General features: G+C 42.0%; 1 protein-coding gene across 5 annotated transcripts in view; it reads right to left on the bottom strand.

Annotated features, from left to right (window-relative positions):
* Positions 1–19127, bottom strand: part of Usp48 (ubiquitin specific peptidase 48) — a 66956-nt gene that overhangs the window by 36480 nt on the left and 11349 nt on the right. For 4 of the 5 annotated variants that reach the window (XR_007108177.1, XM_047548316.1, XM_047548295.1 and 1 more), the window contains 8 exons: positions 15865–15985; positions 14820–14976; positions 9864–9991; positions 8935–9059; positions 8339–8447; positions 5989–6122; positions 5325–5407; positions 1838–2017 (listed from right to left, as the gene is read on the bottom strand). Coding sequence is in view for 4 of the 5 variants with exons in the window: in XM_047548316.1 (XP_047404272.1) it covers positions 1838–2017; positions 5325–5407; positions 5989–6122; positions 8339–8447; positions 8935–9059; positions 9864–9991; positions 14820–14976; positions 15865–15985 (1037 nt within the window). In the remaining variant the exon portion in view is untranslated. The remainder of the gene's footprint in view (positions 1–1837; positions 2018–5324; positions 5408–5988; positions 6123–8338; positions 8448–8934; positions 9060–9863; positions 9992–14819; positions 14977–15864; positions 15986–19127) is intronic. The other variant, XM_047548302.1, reaches the window with a different exon arrangement.

The following is a 19127-nucleotide window of genomic DNA, read 5'->3' as shown; positions in this document are numbered from 1 at the left end:
AGACAGCTTAACTAGAATGCCCACGGTTTGTTCATTCATTGGGGTGGGGCACCACAAAAACAATTCCAAACATACTTTAACATGGATCTAAATTATTCAAAGGCCATACAGGTTCTTTAGAGCTACTTAAATTGATGATGAAAAATGTTGGATTTTTAAAAGTTCAACATTCCTTCAGATAATACCTGAGCAACAAAGTCAGAAGACCACTGTACTACCATAGGGAATTAGACTACTCGAAGAGGGCTGGGGATATAGCTCAGTTGGTGGAGTGCTTGCCACACATGCACAAAGCCCTGGGTTCAATCCCCAGCACCACAAACAAACAAAACAAACAAACAAAAAAAAACCAAACAATTATTCGGAAGACAGAGGGAAAGGGAAGATGTTTACCTCCACCTGAAGAGCATGCAAGGCTTAAGATGTTCATTATTTTGTATAACAGAGGATATAAAATGACTCACACAAGTTCAGGATAGACAGTAATAGATGTCGAAGAGGATTTTTTTTTCCTTTTGTGGCACTGGGGACTGAACTCAAGACCTCACACATGCTAGGCACGTGCTCTACCAGCTACACCTCTTCTACCATTTCAAGACCATCTGCATGTAGAAATGGGACAACAACATAAGGAGACTTTTAACCCTAAAATCCTCTGACTAAAATGAATATTAATGAAATGAACCTCAGTTAAGAAGACTCAAATAGCTGGGCACCAAGGCACACCCCTGTAATCCCAGCAATTCGGGAGGCTGAGGTAGGAGGACTACAAGTTCAAAGCCAGCCTCAGCAACTTAGCGAGACCCTGTCTCAAAAATCAAAAAGGAATGAAGATACATCTCAATTTTGTTCCTAGGAAGAATCGCACGATAAGAAAATATATAAATGAATATTAAGAACTGTGTACTCCCTATGTAAAATAGAAGATTGATGAAAGCCTGTAACCATGTGAATGTGACTTAAAATCAGAAAGTACTTCTCCAGTCTACAAGACTAGTCAGGGCCTGAGCATATACAGAGGCAACCACGTGACTCGAGAGCACCCCGCCTGCCAATGCCCCTCCCTGTTGGACACCAGGGAAATCTGGCTCCGACCCATTAAACAGTAGTGGCTGGGGACGTGGCCGACTCACATTCCTTTTCACCTATACAGATCCCAACCTCTGAACCTCACCCAAAATGACAGGCAGAAGAAAATGCTTAAAAACTCCGGTAAGATGGTTCCAACAGGAAATAGTGTCCACAATTTGGGGCAGTAAATGGGTACACTGGCCAAAGACAAAGGAGATGAGGAGAGCAACTTGCTAGGACAGCATTTCAGGGAGCTTTCCTGGGGGACCTAAGCCCTACCTGACACGAGGCAGCTCGCTCCTCAGAGGCACCTCCTCACACTGGAGGGGCGGGTAAGTCACTTACAGGGAAGAGGAAACACTGTCTCAGACAGAGTGAACTTCCCTTCCCAGAATCAAATTTCTTGACCCAAGGAAAAGGACTACAAATCTCACATTAAATCTACTCTTTATCTTATTCAGCTTAATTCTCATGGTCCTCACCTGCCCCATGAAATACTCCTGGCAAAAGAAAACCTGATTATTTACCACTGAGTTTTCCTGAAAGCATGACATTATGGAACCGTCTCTAGAACAAAAGAGGTTTTCTTTTAAAAGCAGACATTACTAAGAAAGATTTTTCAGTGGCATTATGAGCACTTAAATGCAGACATCCTTGATAGTCTACAACAATCTTGGGCCATAATAATGTTTCACAAATATTTCCAGTTTAAAAAAAAAAAAAATATTTATATTTTAAAAGGGCACTCACAACTTAAAGGTTTTACCTAGATCTTCCTCAATCCCTAGTTGTAATTTCTTCCCCTCCATCTTTTCTATGTCTTCATCATTAAACTTATACCATTCACCAGACTGTGGGTCTTTCACATGGGCAATGTAGTGGCCGGAATAAGCACTCACTCCTCTGTGTATGAGGACTGCGCTGAGCTCGTAGGCATAGGACCCGCCTAGAAGAGGAGAGAAGACAAAGAAACTCGAGCCCCATCCACGCAGGAACTGTGACGACCACGATTCTTCCAGTCTTCCAAAATTCAAAGCGTGTCAAAGACTTTTAAAAAACTTTTAGTTTTACAAAACAACACAGATGAGAGCATCTTAAGCAGCATGACTTTTGGTCTCCATTCCCTCTATAAAACCTACTGATGGACACCAGGGTACTCTGGGCAGTCAGGGTTGATAAGCTACCAAGAGCCTTGCTGAGCTATATGCTTACTAAGAACTGACTGTTCCTACTCTCCATGCAGGAAATATGGGTTAAAACTTACACAAACCAATCAGATATGAAAGTAAAATGAAAAGATTGCTGTTTAAAAAGTTAAAAGGATAAATATTTTAGGGCTGGGGTTGTGGCTCAGTGGTAGAGCACTTGCCTAGCTTGTGTGAGGCACTGGGTTCAATTCTCAGCACCACATATAAATAAATGAATAAAGTAAAGGTCTATTGACATCTTAAAAATTAAAAAAAAAATATTTTACGAAAAGACTAAGGCAAGTGATCAAGAAAAACTGCTTTCAAAACAGGTGTGCAGGGCTGGGGTTGTGGCTCAGCGGTGGAGCGCTTGCCTAAGCGTGTGTGAGGCACTGGGTTCCATCCCAGCACCATATTAAAAAAACTGAACAAAATAAAGGTATTTTTAAAAAAACAGGTGTGCAAAGCATTGGTCAAAGGGTACGGATTTCTAGTTACAAAGAGGTTAAGTTCTGGGGATCTAAAACAGCATGGGAGATGACACATGCAAATTAACTCAATTGTGCCACGTAATCATTTGAGAAAACACAAGTGTCAGCAGATTGTATACCTGAAGATCATGCAATTTTATTTTCCCATCATGCTGCAAGGAAGCTGGAAAAAGTAAAATACAAAACGTGTATACAAGACAATTAGAACAGGTCCAAGAGGACACTCTCTTGGTCAATGCTGTATCTCCCTTATCCTAGAGCAACAAGCTCCAACAGAGCCTTGACTCAGGAGGGGGAGAAGAGAAAAGAGAAAACAAAGAAAATTTGCAGGGACTCTGCACTCAATTTCTTCATAAGAATTTTATATGTCAATATCATTTAAAATAAAACCTGCAAATCATAGCCTTTATATTATACATATGGTTTATGCAAGAAAACACTATGTGTGCATCAACATTTTGTAAGACTGTCTCAAAATAAAAATTAAAAGGACTAGGGATATAGCTGAGTATTAAAGTAACTTTGAGTTCAATAAGCAATACAAAAAAGAAAAAAATGATGAAATGTTTAAAGCTCTGGAAAAATCTTCTGAAAAGCCCAAACTTAAGTCAATTAGAAAGGGCAGAGGGGACTGGGGATATAGCTCAGTTGGTAGAGTGCTCACCTCACAAGCACAAGGCCCTGGGTTCAATCCCCAGCACCCAAAAAAAAAAAAAAAAAAAAAAAAGAAAAGAAAAGAAAGGGCAGCAAAGTTCTGGAAAAGATCACTTCTACTATACATAATTTATTAAAAATCACAAAAGAAAGAGGCCAGGTGTGGTGGTGGCACACGCCTGTAATCCCAGAGACTCAGGAGGCTGAAGCAGGGGTATTGCAGGTTTCAAGCCAGTCTAGGCAATTTACCAAGGTTGAAAGCGACCTAGTGAGACCCTGTCTCCAAAAAAAAAAAAAGTACTGGGGATGTGGCTCAGTTGCTAAGTGCCTCTGCATTCGGAAGGAAGAAAATCAGAACGTGGGCTGAGATGAGCGCACACCTAACACAGGTGAGCTCCTGATTCCCTCCCCAGCACTGCAAAATAAAAACAGTCCAGTGCAGTGATGCAAAACCGTAAGCCCAGCTCCTGGGGAAGCTGGAAAGTTCAAGGACAGCCTGGGCAACTAAGCAAGACTCTGTCAAAACAAAAAATAAAAACGGCTAGGGGTGTAGCTCAGTGGTAAAGGATCCTGGGTTCAATACCTAGAACAGTGGGGTGGGGCATGGGGACAACCCAATAATAATTACTCAAACTCATACAGTCAAGTAAAACACCAATTTCACAAACACATTTCTGGACTCTGAAAAGCCAGTAACCCATCAGATTTCCCTGATTTCACACAATAACCCGAAGGAAGGAGACAAGAAACAAACTACACAATGTGTCCAGAGCCACATTTGTTCATAATGACTTAATGATGAGGTCAAGAAGCAGAGTGGGTGGCGGCTCCCTCCTGGGGAAGTGCAGATTGGAGACCACAGGACTGACAGAGCATCACATCTGAAAGCCTATTTACTTATTTAACATTCTTCCCCAAAAAGTCTCAAATTCTTTAAAAGGTTTTTATAGCTTGTTTCGATTTTAAGATGTCTCTGAAACTTATCAGGGGCAAGTGACGGTTTATTGAATGTTTTCAATATTAAAAATTACATTAGTAGGAAGATCCACATTGAGAGTAAAATAGTCCTTCTAGTCAGGGCAAGAGGAACACAAGCATAAGATGTTTTCTCAAACAGAAACCATGTGTCAGATAAGATAAATAGGACCCCCCAAAAAGAAGCAATAATTAGTTCTTATTCAAATTATACACAGCACCCTGGGGCACATAGCAGTCACAGATATGAAGAACTAGTTCCAGAGAAACACTGGAACTGTGCCATATAATGTTTCTCGTGAAGTAGGGCTTTTTGTTTGTTTCTTTGTTTTGCAAAATGTGAATCAGGCTGAGGGTGTAACTAGTGGTGGAGCATGCGTTCATCAGCACCTGTGAGGCCCTGAGTCGATTCCCAGCACCAAAATCTCAAACAAAATGTAAGCAGGTTCGAAACTCTTAGTTTTATGAGACACATATAAACAATATTCAGACTAAGGTAATAAGGGCAGATTCAGAAAAAAGTAGAGTACCCTTTCCATTTTGCCAGATCCTTGACTTGTTTTTCCCAGTCCTCTGGGTTGAACCTGGTGACACTCATCACTGAGCTCAACCACCAGTCGTTCTTTATTTGGAGAAAGGGTCTTGGTAAGTTGTCCAGGCAACACTTGAACTTAACCATCCTCCTGTATCATGCTCCCAAGTAGCTGTGATTGCAGGTTACAAATTATAAAGTCCTTAATTATGTAAGTGTTGATGGACTATCTCATCTTTGCTATGTGCTCACTCACAGAAAATGAAATAACATATTGTCTCACTTCAGAAAATGTTTGTTCCCAGAAAGATTAGCAAATAGAAATTAGCAGTAAGTTGTTACTCTATATTTATCAGAAGCAGATCACAAGTTATCATCTCTCTCATAATTTTAACTGCTTGGTAAAAATATTACCTTTATGTTCCACATAAGGCTCCATGTCCAAAATTTCTGAGAAGCCAATGTAGGTATTCAGTTTTTTCTTATGTCCAGTTTGCCTAATTGAGAGGAAGCCGGTTGTATTTAAAACAATAAGAAAACAATAAGCTCTACCAGCTACTTCAATAAACTCAACCGTAGCTAGGATTTATTTAGAATCTTGCGTAAGAGTCTGTACAATTAGATAAGGACATAAATAATCCTTAACAGATTAAAAAGGTCTCAATGCAAAGTACTGATTCCCAAATACAAACTTTCAGAAGTGTAAAACATGAGCCTATGAATAAAACTGCCATGACTTTAAATACGAAATGAAAGACATATCCTCATGGAAGTGGAAATTACTATAGTAAGTAAAAAGAATTTACTTAAAATCTACAGTAATAAAGAATGTCAAGGTGATTCAGTTCATTGCAGCTTTTACCAATAATTCTTAAGATAAAAAGATTCCTTGATCTTCTAGTTCCTGGTTACATACAGTTGACTTCAAGAATTTTATGATAAAATCATAAAATGCTAACTTTTCAAAATCACAGGTTCCATCTATAACTTCCACATTCATATCTAGAGTTTCACTCGCCATCATTTTACTATCCCGTCCATGCCAAGTCTCACACACCTACTACCTGCGCTTTCTCACCTGTCAAAGACAAAGCGCATCAGCTGCAAGTTCAGAGTGCAGGGAAGGCTAAGAAGCCGGATCTTCCTTGTGGCGTTCTGTTTGCTTTGACAATTTTCACAAAAGTATCGATTGTCTCCTTCTAATTTTTCTTCCTGATCAAGAACATGAGATATTTGTTTTTAAAAAGTAAAAGCTAGGATTTAAAACAAGCAAAAAACTCTACATGAAGCATAACTGTGGGTAGTTAACAGTTCTTATTAGGCAGTTTAAAACCAGGAATGACAATGACCAAAAGGCCCTGTTCGCCAAGTCACCAACGTGTGCACGATGATGAGCCTACTTCCAATGTGCGAATGTAAAAACATAAGTAGGTTTTTAAAAGAAGTGTCACATGTACTTTGATGCAAAATTAACTTAAAAATAGTGAAAGGGGGTAGAAACTACATTTATTTGTATATATTTGCGTAAAATTACTAAACCATGTCCATGAGATGAAGCTAAGAATACCATCCCCCAAAGAAGAAAAGCTATATAGCTCAATGGGTTTCTTGGTTTTTTTGGTACCAGAGATTGAACTCAGGGGCGTGCCTAACCACTGAGCCACATCCCCAGTCCTTCTGATGTTTCGTTTAGAAACAGGGTCTCATCGAGTTACTTAGGGCCCTGCCAAGCTGCTAAAGCTGGCTTTGAACTCGCGATCCTCCTGTCTCAGACTTGAGAGCCGCAGGGATTATAGGTGTGCGCCACGCGCCCGCTTGGTCGCTTCTTTTTAAAGTTTTCCTATCTATTTCTGTAATACTTCTGAGATACAGATTAGTACAAGTAATGCTGCTGCCCTTCCTTTCCTCACTTGCCTTCAAGGACACCAGCTCACCTACTGCCCTCCCAACTCACTGGCCATCTGCCACCATACATCCCTGGTGGCTCCTGGGTAAGCATCCTGGGCTCAGCAGCAGCCCTTGTCAGTCGGTGCACCCCTGACTTCTACCTTCGTACTATACCTCTCTAATGTAACGAGCACAAAATCAAACTTTTCTTTTGGGGAGGCAGAGATGCTGAGGGTGTAACCAGGGCCCATGCCTGCGAGACTGATCTGACTGAACTACAGCCCCAGCCTGGACTCTTGGCTCCTCTCCCCCTGCCCTGCCTCCAGTCCCCCCATCCCAGTGATGACAACTCGACCCTCCAGCTCTTCAGGCCACAAACCCTTGTAATCCGTGACTCGCTCTCTCCATAATCCATATGGAAATGTTATTAGCTCTACTTTGGAAATGTATGTAAAGTCAAATAGTGCTTATCACCTCTTCAGCAAACCCAGACCCTGCAGCCTCTTCTCAAGACCCCACCCACAGTCTGGTTCAAAGCACTGTATCACTCCTGTGCTCACACGCGACTGGCACCTGCCTCTCACAGTCGAAGCTGGACAAAGGTCTGCTGGCCTGTCTGCTACACGCCGTCGCTACCTCAGGTACTCACTTTCCATCGTCTTCCCTGAGCTTATTTGGTCCACCCTGCCACACCCACCCCCCCCGCAGACTCCCCGCTCTTCTCCAGCCACAGACCTATCATCATCTCAGGCTCTGAACTCGGAGTTTCATCTGACCAGAAGGTTCTTCTCCAATTCTCGTATGGCTCACTCTTTACTTTCAGTCATTTCTTTTCAAACTGCAACCAGCCTGCGCCCTCCCTGGCCTCCTGCCCTGCTCTCCTCTCCGCAGCACTCACTGCATGCTTCATGGAGGCCTGTGCTTCTGACCCTCTCTGAGATTCATGACACTGCACTGCCGGGTCCACAAAGGCCGGCTTCATCTGGCTCGTTCACTAGTCATTCCCAACAGCTCAGTCAGCGCTTGGTACAAAGCAAGCACCCAATGAGAGTTCTGGTTGTATGAATTCAAAAGATGGTGACCTTAGGCCTGCCAAGTATGATGGAGAAGCACAGGAGAGTTTTAAGACAGGAAGGTATGCAATAAGCACATCTATTATGCTGTGTCTGTCTCCTCTTAGAAGTTTTCCACTCAAAACAAAAGGGAACACTTTCGTTACCTCCATGTAAATAATCATTGATATAAAATATTTGTGTTTAATGCATTTTCATTCTCATGACATGAAAAGGTAAATCAGTTGTATGGTCAGAGCTCAGGTTTCCTTAAACCCTCAACTACCCTCTCATCGCACACACAGAAAACTTTGCATGACTGGCAATAGCCAAAAATCGCGTTCAAGATTTCAGTACCTTATCCAAAGTTTTAGATCATCACCGAAACTTCTTACATCAAAAAGGTTGAGATTAATACAATTAAATACCATTCAGAACATCATTTAACACTTAAAAACACAAACAATATATATGCCAAAATGTGAATACCTTTAAAAATTCTGAGATACAATCTGTTAACTGTTTGTGGCCTTGGATATTTAACTCCAGTTCATAGAACTTTGATAAAAGCTTAGACTCTCTGCCACAATGACTGCAACTACAATAAAATGAGAGCAACAAAATTAAGATCAGAGTGAGAAAAGCAGTCATGTTCACCACAGCACATCCTAGAAAGGGGGAAAGAAGCATTTGTACCCTTAATTAGTTCTTTCACAGAAATTTTGTACATGTTTAAAAAAAATTAAATAAAAACAAAGTGGTAAGGTCGTGTATTTTATGACTGGAAATTGTCAAAGAGGTACTGCCCATCTCTTAGTGTTCTGCCGGCCAATCTTACTCTCTCAATTCACTCCACACACCCATAAAGGAAATGGCAAAAGCTCCACCAAGCACAGCTCCCGACGCCTGGATGGTTCAACTGCAGTCATCAAGTGGTTTGCTTCCAGGTTCCCATGGAGGCATACGACTATAACCACTGCAGGTCCCACGATCACCCACGCAAGCCATGCCTGGCCCTGAACCAGGTATCGCGAGCGAGCGAACGTCTCAGGAGAATACGAGCCACGCGCCGCTGAAGCACTTACACAGTGACGTACGCATACTCCCCGCAGAACTGCTGCTGCACGATGTTCCGCACATCTGGATTCTTTTGTTTAGACAAAGTATCTTCCAATAAGGACATAAAGAGCTTTGAAAATTCTTGGGCATCCTACAAGTTTGGATTAATGAAAAGAAAAATTGTATCTTGCATGTCAACCTCTAATACAAATAGTAATCATTTTTCTAGAAACAACCTGTGCATTCAAGTTAGTACTTTTGAACTAGAACTACCTGCTACATGGAACCAGTTTGTACCCATATGTGAATTTTCAGAAATGAAATCAAGTATCACATGTAAATAAAGGATTTTATATATAACATCAATTAATTCAAAAGAAAAAAATATGTGTATTTTTTAGCAATACTGTGAATCAACCCCTGGTCTTTATTACATGTTAGGCAAGAGCTCTACTACTGAACTATACTCCCAACCCACCCCCACAGTTGTTTTTTTTTTTTAATGTCCCAATTCATCTTCCCTTAAAAGATTCCAAAGAACACTTAAGGTGTGGTGTTGCATGCCTGTAATCCCAGCAACTCAGGAGGTTGAGGCAAGAGGATCACAAGTTCAAAACTAGCCACAGCAATTTAGTGAGGCACTTAGCAACTCAATGAGACCCTGTCTCTAAATAAAATACAAAAAAGCGCTGGGGTGTGGTTTAGAGGTTAGGCATCCCTGGGTTCAATCCCTGATACCAACAAAAAAAAGAGAATACTTGACATTCCTGCAGTACTGGGGCTGTAGCTCAGGGGCAGAGACTTTGCCTAGCACATGTGAGGCACTGGGTTCAATCCTTAGCATCACATAAAATAAACATAAAATAAGAGCATTCTGTCCATCTACAATTACAAAAATATTTTTTAAATTAAAAAAAAAAAGACTTCTCTGAATATGAAAAAACAAAGTTCTTACCTGCTGTTGCCCAGTGTCCAATCCCAAGGCTTTAACAAATCCAGATGGATCAATGTATCGTCTATTACTGTTTTGCAACAAGGCAAACAAGTACTGCAGATGCTCACAAATCGTCTGAGGCTCATAATCTATTTAAAAAGTTTGTTTATTAAAAGTTGCTACTTTTCCACTTTAAAAATCCTACACTTTCACTTCAGTACATAGTTAAACACCCCTACATTCAAACTATATTGTTTTATTACGGTTTTAAAACTTCAAATGAGGGCCAGGCATGGTGGTACACCCCTATGATTCCAACAACTTGGGACGACAGTTCAAGGCCAGCCTGGGCAACAGGTGAAGCAGGAGTCTGCTTCAAAAATTAAAAAGGGCTGGGGCCCCTTCAGGCCAATCCCCAGTACAGCACCCCCAACACACAAACACACACACACACATACACGTTTAAAGAAAAAAGTTAGCCATCATGTTTTGAGGTAAGGAGACAGCAAGGGCTGCCCTAAAGCAAGAGCCTGTGCATGTTTTGCACCATTAACAGCAATCGTGACCAATTTCTAGAGTATCAAATCATATCGAGACATCCATTCCTGTATCAAAAAACCTACCGTATCTACCACCTGCATATGATGGCCAAATACTCTGAAATAATCTCATTAATATGGACTTGCCACAAATGGAAAAAGTAACAGGAATCCCAAACATACAATCCCCACTTGAGTGAAGAATACAAAATCCTAGCCAGGCGTGGTGGTGCATGCTGGTTATCCCAACTACTGGAGAGGCTTAGACGGGAGGACCCCAAGTAAGCAGTCAGTCTGGACTACACAGAACTGGTTTCATAATTTAAACTACACACACACTCCAGAATTTTCAAATGTTTTTGTGTTTTTCATTCTGTGGTACTGGGAACTAAATACAGAGATGCTCTACACTAAGCTCCATCCCCAACCCCTTCTATTTTTTGAGACAAGGTTGCCAAGATGCTCTTATTGGCCTTGAATCTGTGATCCTCCTGGCTCATCCTCCCAAGTAGCTGGGGTCACAAATTCTTAAATTTTGAAGATTTAGGGAGGATATGTAACTAGGGAGCCTGAATCTCAAGAGCTCTAGAAGCCCCGAGTCGTACCTTCTGTGCCAAATACTAACTGACTGCTTCTGAGCTCAGAACCCATCATTCTTGTCCTGCCCTGTGATGAGATAAGCTTTACAAACATTTCTCCTCTGCAGGCATCAGGAAATCCGGTCTCTGCACCAGAGGGCACCAGCGTGTGGAGCTGTCAGCCTCAGCACTGGCCCTCCTGTGGCCAGCTTTCTTCAGAGCTCCAGGGTTTCCTGCAGGGATGCCCAGGAAGGCACCCAGGGGTCACTGCACTGCAGGCTGGGTGCTCAGGGCGGCACAAGTGCCCCACACCTGCTAGGCCTGCATTCCTTAAAACCCTCTGCAGTCCGCACTAGCCCATCCCCCATTACTCCCTCTAATAACCCTCCCCCCAAGCTTTTCCTTATTTGAATCATGGCATAGCTTCTCTCTTCTGACTGGACTGTGTTTATCTCTTCATCACAATTATAACTTTCAACAAATTGATCTGTCACATATGAAATAAAATATATGAAGTCTTCCTACTTGAGCTGGGTGCAGTGGTGAGTCACTATTAATCCCAGTGACTCAGGAGGCTGAGGTAGGAAAACGCCAAGTTCAAGGCTAGCCTCAGCAAATTCGAGGCCTGCCTGGGCAAACTGGCAAGACTCTATCTCAAAATAAAAAATAAAAAAGGACTGGGGATTGAGTGTAGTGGTAAATCACCCCTCAATTCAATCTCCATTACTGTGAAAAATGAATAAATAAATCAAAATCTTACTCCTTGGGATGCAAGAGCTTTCTAAGGTGTTAAAAGTCCTTCAAAGCTGGGTGTAGGGCTGGGGCTGCGGCTCAGTGGTAGAGCACTTGCCTAGCATGTGTGAGGCACTGGGTTCGATTCTCAGCACCACATATAAATAAATGAGTAAAATAAAGATCTATCAACACCTAAAAACAAAATTAAAAAAAAAAAAAAAAAAAAAAAAGCTGGTATGGAACATGCCTATAACCCTAGCCACTCAGGAGGCTGAGGCGGAAGATCACCATCAAGGTCCTACTGAGTGAGACTCGCACCTTAGTATCCTGTCTGGAAAGAAAAGAAATTCTGCCGCCCACTCACCCCCCTCAATTTTTTTTTTTTCTCTTGCGGTGCTGGGGATTGAACCCAGGGGCCTTTGTTTGTGAGGCAACCAACTGGGCTATAACCCCAGCCACTCCCCTCAATTTTTAAATACAAAAAAGAAAAGGGGTTGGGGATTAGGGAACACAGCTCACTGAATTCATGCGGTTTCAACCTGCAGTAAAAAACAAAGCTATTCAAATAAATTTGTATCAACTCTGACTGTTCTACACAGTTGAGCCTCTAACCTAAAAACCTTAAATCCAAACTCTGACTTTTCTGGGCATCATGTAAGTGCTCCAAAAATTGTGGATTCTGGAACATTTTAGATTTTGGATCTAGTTAAAGATCCTCAACCAGCAAAGCCAACGCAAATATTCCAAAAGCCAAAAAGCTCAAACATGTCTGATCCCAAGAATTTCTTTTTTTAAGATAAGGTTTATTTATTTTTTGTTTGTTTATATGCAGTGCTGAGGATCGCACCCAGAGCCTCACACGTGGCAGGCAAGTGCTCCACCACTGAGCCACAACCCAGCCCCTTAGAGAATATTTACTCAACCTGTAGTGAGATCTTAAATACCTCAAAACCCTGTTGGCTTTCCTGTCTATAAAACAAGAAAGTGGTTGAGCTGCAAAGAGAATTCAGATCCCACGATTTCTTTAAAAAAAAAAAAAAAAAAAAAACACACACCCTTCCCACTACACTGTATACTCCTATTAACATCAGCATAAGAGTGCAAATTTTTATTCAGAGAACACTGTCAATGACTGATAAAACATAAAATTTATGTATTTAAAAATGTTCTCGTAATTGCTTAAAGATATACTTTAAAAGTCATAGAACCAAAAACCAGGGCATATCATTTCATAAAACAAATTTAAATTTTCACTATGTTCTCACTAGCCCATTAATAAATTTACACATCAGCAAGACAATGCTAAAAATTGAAAATAACCCATTTAAAATTATTTATCTTTCTTACACACTATTTTCTTTCTTTTCCTTGGGTACTAGGGATCCAGTCCAGGGATCTGAGCTACATCCCCAAGCCCATTTTTGTTTTTGGTTTTGAGACAGGGCCTCACTAAAGCTGAGAGGCTTGTTAAATTGCTGAGGTTGGCCTGGAACTTACAATCCTCCTGTCTCAGTCCCCGAGTCACAGGGATTACAGGTATGCGCCACTATGCCAGTTACACTACTACTTTAAAGAATATACTATGAACACAAATTTACACATGCAAACTAGCTGGGCACGGTGGTGCACACCTGCAATCCCATCTATTCAGGAGGCTGAAGCAGCAGGATCACATTTCAGGCCAGCCTCAGCACCTTAGCAAGACTAAGGTTCGTCTCAAAAAGGGATGGGGATGTAGCTCAGGGCAGAATGCCCTTGTGTTCAATTGCCAGATTAAGAAAAAGAAGAAAAGGGGGCTGGGGATATAGCTCAGTGGGTAGAGCCCTTGCCTTGCAGGCACAAGGACCTGGGTTCAATCCCCACCACCATCCACCATCAAAAAAAAAAAAAAAAAAAAAAAAAAAAAAAGAAAAGAAAAGAAAACTTTTCGGTTTGGAATTTTTTGTTTTTGTTTTTCTTTTCTCTGGTGCAGGGACCAGATCCAAGCATGTCAGGCAAACACTACCAGTCAGCAATACCCTCAGTCCTAAAGAATTTTTCAGCTGGGCGTGGTGGTGCATGCCTATTATCCCAGCAGCCTGGGAGGCTGAGGCAGGAGGATCAAAGTCAGCCTCAGTGATTTAGGGAGGCCCTATGCAACTTGGTGAGACACTGCCTCTAAATTAAATATAAAAAAAGGGCTAGGGAGGTAGCTCAGTGGTAAAATACCTCTGGGTTCAATTCCTGGTACCCTAAAACTTTTTTTTTTCTTTTCTTAAGAGTTTTTTTGAGCACCATGTTTTGAAGCCAAGATTGATATTAACAAAGACTAAAGTATTACCACTGTCTAGGCAGCCACATGATGTCATGGGCCTAAGAAGCCTGTTTTCTATCTTGGAGCCCAAGACGGGCCATGCGCCTCAATCAGAGCATATAAAACAACAGCACAGGTCTTGCAGAAGGGAGTAAGAGTGTAAAGTTCCCACGTGGAGCTCTCAGACCTGCATGATCTTAAAATACATTCCCACCTGCCATCTTTGGGAAGAATCTGGTTCATTCCAGAAAGCCCCAACTCAAATAGGAAATGCCTAAACATAAAGCAATATCATCAACAATTCATATACTGTACATGAAAATAAGTGATTACAGTAGCAATAGTTTGAAACTAATTCTGTCCAAATTTACAATGAGGATAGTAACACATCAGTGGGTGGCTTTGCTATGGTTAATGAATTTAATCTTTATTTTAGAGAATTTCATTTAAGTCTGCCTTTTGGGAATGAGGCCCAAGGACTGTGGTCATATTGAAATATTTATCAAGTCTGTCAATCTAGGCAACAGAATAATAACTTCTGCTCAATCACTACAAATTAATGCACTATAATTACAGAGTACAGTACCGAAAATCTGTAGACTTAAGCAATACTATGAATAACCAAATATGCTTCCTTCATCGGAACACTAACCATTTTGGTGCCAACACGATCACCACACAGGAGAGAGAAAAAGACAACTACCTGGAATCCTGACTCCATTTATAAGCCCCAGCCCAGAGCCGGGCCTCTCCTGGGCATTCGGTTTCACTCCCTCCAGGTGGTTCAGAAGTGCCTGGCTGGTACCGTACTCCCCTCCCGGGCCCAACCCACCTTTCTCTTCTGAGACACCATCTCCCATTATGTAGTCGCTACAGGTACTCGGACATAGGTACAAGGCCTGCCGCAGCTCCAAGTTTAAGAACCACACTTGAAGAAATGTGTTGACGTAACAAGTGGCTCCCAGGTTCGTCAGGCCCACAAATGAGTTCTGCAGAAATACAGAGTGTGACAGTCATTCCCCTGTAAACAAAAAGTCTGTAAGGAGCATTACTTAAAAATTTTCAGATTAAAGATTTTAAGAGCCTCCCACCAACGTGGGCAGCCTCAGCAGCTACAGGCAAGCAGTTTCAAGGAAAGCCCGTGGTGGGGAGCCTGGTGGTGTAGGCTGCTCCGGCCACCCACACCCAAGGTCACTGCAGCAGGGTCTAGAAAAGGTCAGCTCTGAACACATAACATATGCTTTCTGTTTGCTGTATTCCTAAACTGCCACGATTCAGTAAGACAACAAAGGAGTTTCTAGACTAGTTCTTTTATATCCTGGAGATCAGAGTAGGGTATGGGAAATCGGGGGAAGGAAAAGGAACAGGTTCCAACATTTTACAAAGGCTGAATAATCCTGAACTTTACCCACAATTATTCCTTTTAATAAACAAAAAACTCTATAACTGCTGTTTCGTGAATGCCAAGTTTTATGGTTAGGAATATTGACCTTTTTTTAAAGTAAAGTTGTTTTATACAAACATACATACAGTAACACAAATAAAAGCCCTAAAATGCAATGTTATATCATTTCTAGAAACTTGTTCCTTGAATCAGCACCTCCTTTAAGGACATTTTAAGTTCAAAAGAAAACATGCAATTAAGCAAACAGGATGGGTATTCAAACTAAAACAACGAAAGACTAACGGGACTGCGCAGCTGCCTGTCTAAAGCAGAATGTGAACAACTGTTGCCCTCGAGTGGCTCAGGTCCAAGTCCCACTGCTTATCTGAGAGCAGGAGGTCACATGCAGTCAGAAAGGGTCTTAATCATGAGCGAAGCAAGAACAAATACCAAAGACTATGACAGAGCAATCACTTAGAAAATGAAGGATTACCTTTTTTCTCCTTTCACAATTGGGATCATCGATGTTATGGAAACTATTTTCGTCTATTTCTCCTAACCAAATATGCTCACCAATGCCAACCAAGCAATTTGGATTTCCTTTGCAGTTTCGTCTATAGGAAAGGAAACAATAAACATCATTTAATTTTAAAATACCCGGGAGAGGAACAGAATGACTAAAAATGGTTATGGAGCTTCTTTTTTATGTAGCAAAAATAGCCAAGACAGACTGTGATGGGCTGGGGACGTGGGATGTGGTTCAATGGCAGAGCCCCAGAGCAGCCTGCAGGAGGCCCTGGGGTCACCCTGAGCACTGCAAAGATTATATATATATATATATATATATATATATATATATATAATGGATTGTGCCAATTTAGTGACATATTAAGAACCACTAGACTGTACACTTCAAATGGGTGAGTTGTATGCATGTGAATTATCTCAATAAAGCTGTTTTTTTCCAAAGTAAACTAAAAAATAAAAATTCCCACAATTTCATGATGAGAAGCAAATTAAAACTACAATAAGACATCATTTCTCATCTACTTATCATCTATAAGACTAGCCAAAATCAGAATGCACAAGACACGAGGCTATTTCGAAGTAGGCCCGCATGCGCTGCTGGAGAAGTATAAACTGGTGGGACTTTTACAGAGGGGGGTTTGGCAGTCTCTAGCAGACCTACACAAACCTCCCTTCGGACCTAGCAATCTCTTTTCAATGAATTCACCACAAAATATACCTTAGCAATGCAAAAACATCTGCATTAGGTTATTCATTACAGCATTAAGTTGGTACTTAACCCAAAATATTAAAACAGCCCAAATGCTCAAACAGAATACTGCAAAAACTACAATGGAGTACTATACAACTGTGAAACGAAAAAAGATGCAACTAATGTGGAATCATTTCAAAGACACATCATTAAGTAAAAAAACACTGAAGTTTAAAATAGCACCTATAGTACATTATGTTCATATGAGGAAGACAGGCAATCTGAAAACAGACATGTATTGGTTCATTTGAACAGAAAGAAAGAAACAAAGGGTAAACACGTCTAATGAAACTACCTACAGAATAGGAGTTCAGGGCTGGGGTGCAGCCCAGTGGGGTAGAACACAGTACTTGCCTAGCAAGTGCAAGTTCCTGGGTTCCATCTGCAGCACCGCCAGAAAATAAATAAAAGACAGAACTAGAGAGTAAACAGGGTAGATGAATAGGGTACAAAAATAAGTGTGTGAAACTTCCGAATTTACCTATTCATGTTATTGAACTGGAGAGCACGTTACCGTTTCTTACCACATAGGCACACAAGGATGAAAGGCATCCTAAATTCAAGTACCAGAAACAAAACATATTTCCACAGAATGAAATATGGGGGGAGTGGAGGATGCCCAGGGTCAAGTCACTTGAGTCATTAATTAGCAGGCTCGTTAGGTAATGTCCTCAGGCTAAAGAAAAAGAACAAACTCTAATCAAGTAGGCTTCCTTTTCATAGAGAAATTAGCTGCCAGTTTTAAAACACTGATCTGAATTTCTCAACATTCTTGACTAAAACCCCCCAAGCTTGCTAGCATGATGCCCAGCAAGACGGCAAACGCCTCTAAAGCCAGCGACTTGGGAGACTGAGGCGGCCTTGACCTCATCCTTGAAGCCAGTCTGGGCAACTGATGGAGATCTCGGCTCAAAAAAATAAAAAGGGCCGGGGTGTGGCTCAGAGGAACAGCTTTGGCGGCTGTTCAAGGCTCTGGGGTCAATCCACATACCCCCCCACCACACAAGCCAGCAGCAAAAAACCACTCACAAAATTACAGGGAAAAAATTCAACTCCAGAGACAGGCAACTTTAAAACTGCCACAAAAGGTGTTTTCACTTAATCCATCAGCAAAAATTGCACAACATTAATACTCTGAAGAACCAAGGTCAAGTGAGAGCCCCTATCCACTCACTGCTAATGAGAATAACTAACACCACCAGAGAAAAAAGTGCTTTATCTCCACTCAAACAACACTTCTAATGCCAGATGCACAAGCTATTCCCACACTGACCAAATCTAATGGTGGCAAAGTGTTCTAAGGTTCAATTCAATTCTGACACTGTACCTAGAGTTAGTGTTCGGTCCCCACAAGTTAAGGGCTCTGTCCCACAAGACTGCCCACTCGGATGCCAACCAAAGGTCTGCAGCACTCCTGCCCGGCTGTAAGTCGCGGGCTCCCGTAACCCCTTGCTCTAGGTTCAATGGCGAGAATGGCTAACAGAACTGAGAGCAAAACGCTTGTTATACTTACTGGTTTGTTATCAGGGACACTGTAAAGGACACAGCGGATCGGTCACCTGAAGAGGTACACTGGTGAAGTGTGGAAGGGTCAAACACAAGGAACGTGGCCTGGGAGGCTGAGGAAGGACAGCTGAGTTCGAAGCCAGCCTCGGCAGCTCAGGGAGACCCTGTCTCTAAATAAAATACAGAAAGGGCTGGGGATGCGGCTCAGGGGTTAAGCACTCCTGGGTTTCGTTCCTGGTGTCAAAAATACCGAAAATACGAGGAAGGCCTGTCCCTGTGGACCTGGGGAGCACCAGGCTGGCAGCACCTGCTTGCTGCACCTGCCCCTGGCCTGCCCTGTGTTCTTTTGGAGGCTCCAATACGTAGGCATGATGGAAGAGCTCAGCGGGCGCTGCCGGTCAATTCTGCTGCTCTCTGGTTCTCGGAAGCCGGGCCGGGCTGAAAGCTGCCACTCCTCAGCCAGCCTGTCCCCAGCAAGAGGCAACCTGGGAGGCAGCACTCAGCCACCATTAGCATACAAAAGACACTCATCACCCTAGAAATTCCAGCAGTGTTGGGAGCTAAGGGCCAGAAATGGTACAAAACCCAAATATGACTAGTTCTAAAAAACTATTTCTTATTATAAATCAACACTGGATGTTACGAAAACTGGGAAAAGCAGAGAAAATGTCTCAAAAATGTTAAATGACACTAAGGTTATTTATAACAATTCTACTTCTGGGCAAATGTTCACGGAAGATGCAATCACACAGAGGCAGTGAAATGCAGAATGGTGAATCTGACCCCCCTAACGGGTGTTCTGCCCAAATCTGCACTACATAAGAACACCAAACAGCTGCAGGACAGGCAGGGAGAGGCTCCTGGACACTCGGTGTGGCTTTCCAGGAAGACCACTGCTCTGATTTTAAACAGGAGAGATGCCTGGGCAGCAGTAGTAAGGACAGACTGCAAGCCTGGGCAACTCAGCAGGA

The sequence above is a fragment of the Sciurus carolinensis genome, chromosome 1, assembly GCF_902686445.1.
Source record: "Sciurus carolinensis chromosome 1, mSciCar1.2, whole genome shotgun sequence".
Classification (NCBI taxonomy): Eukaryota; Metazoa; Chordata; class Mammalia; order Rodentia; family Sciuridae; genus Sciurus; species Sciurus carolinensis.
The sequence above is the reverse complement of the archived record's forward strand: the minus strand, read 5'-3'. Positions and strand labels throughout refer to the sequence as shown.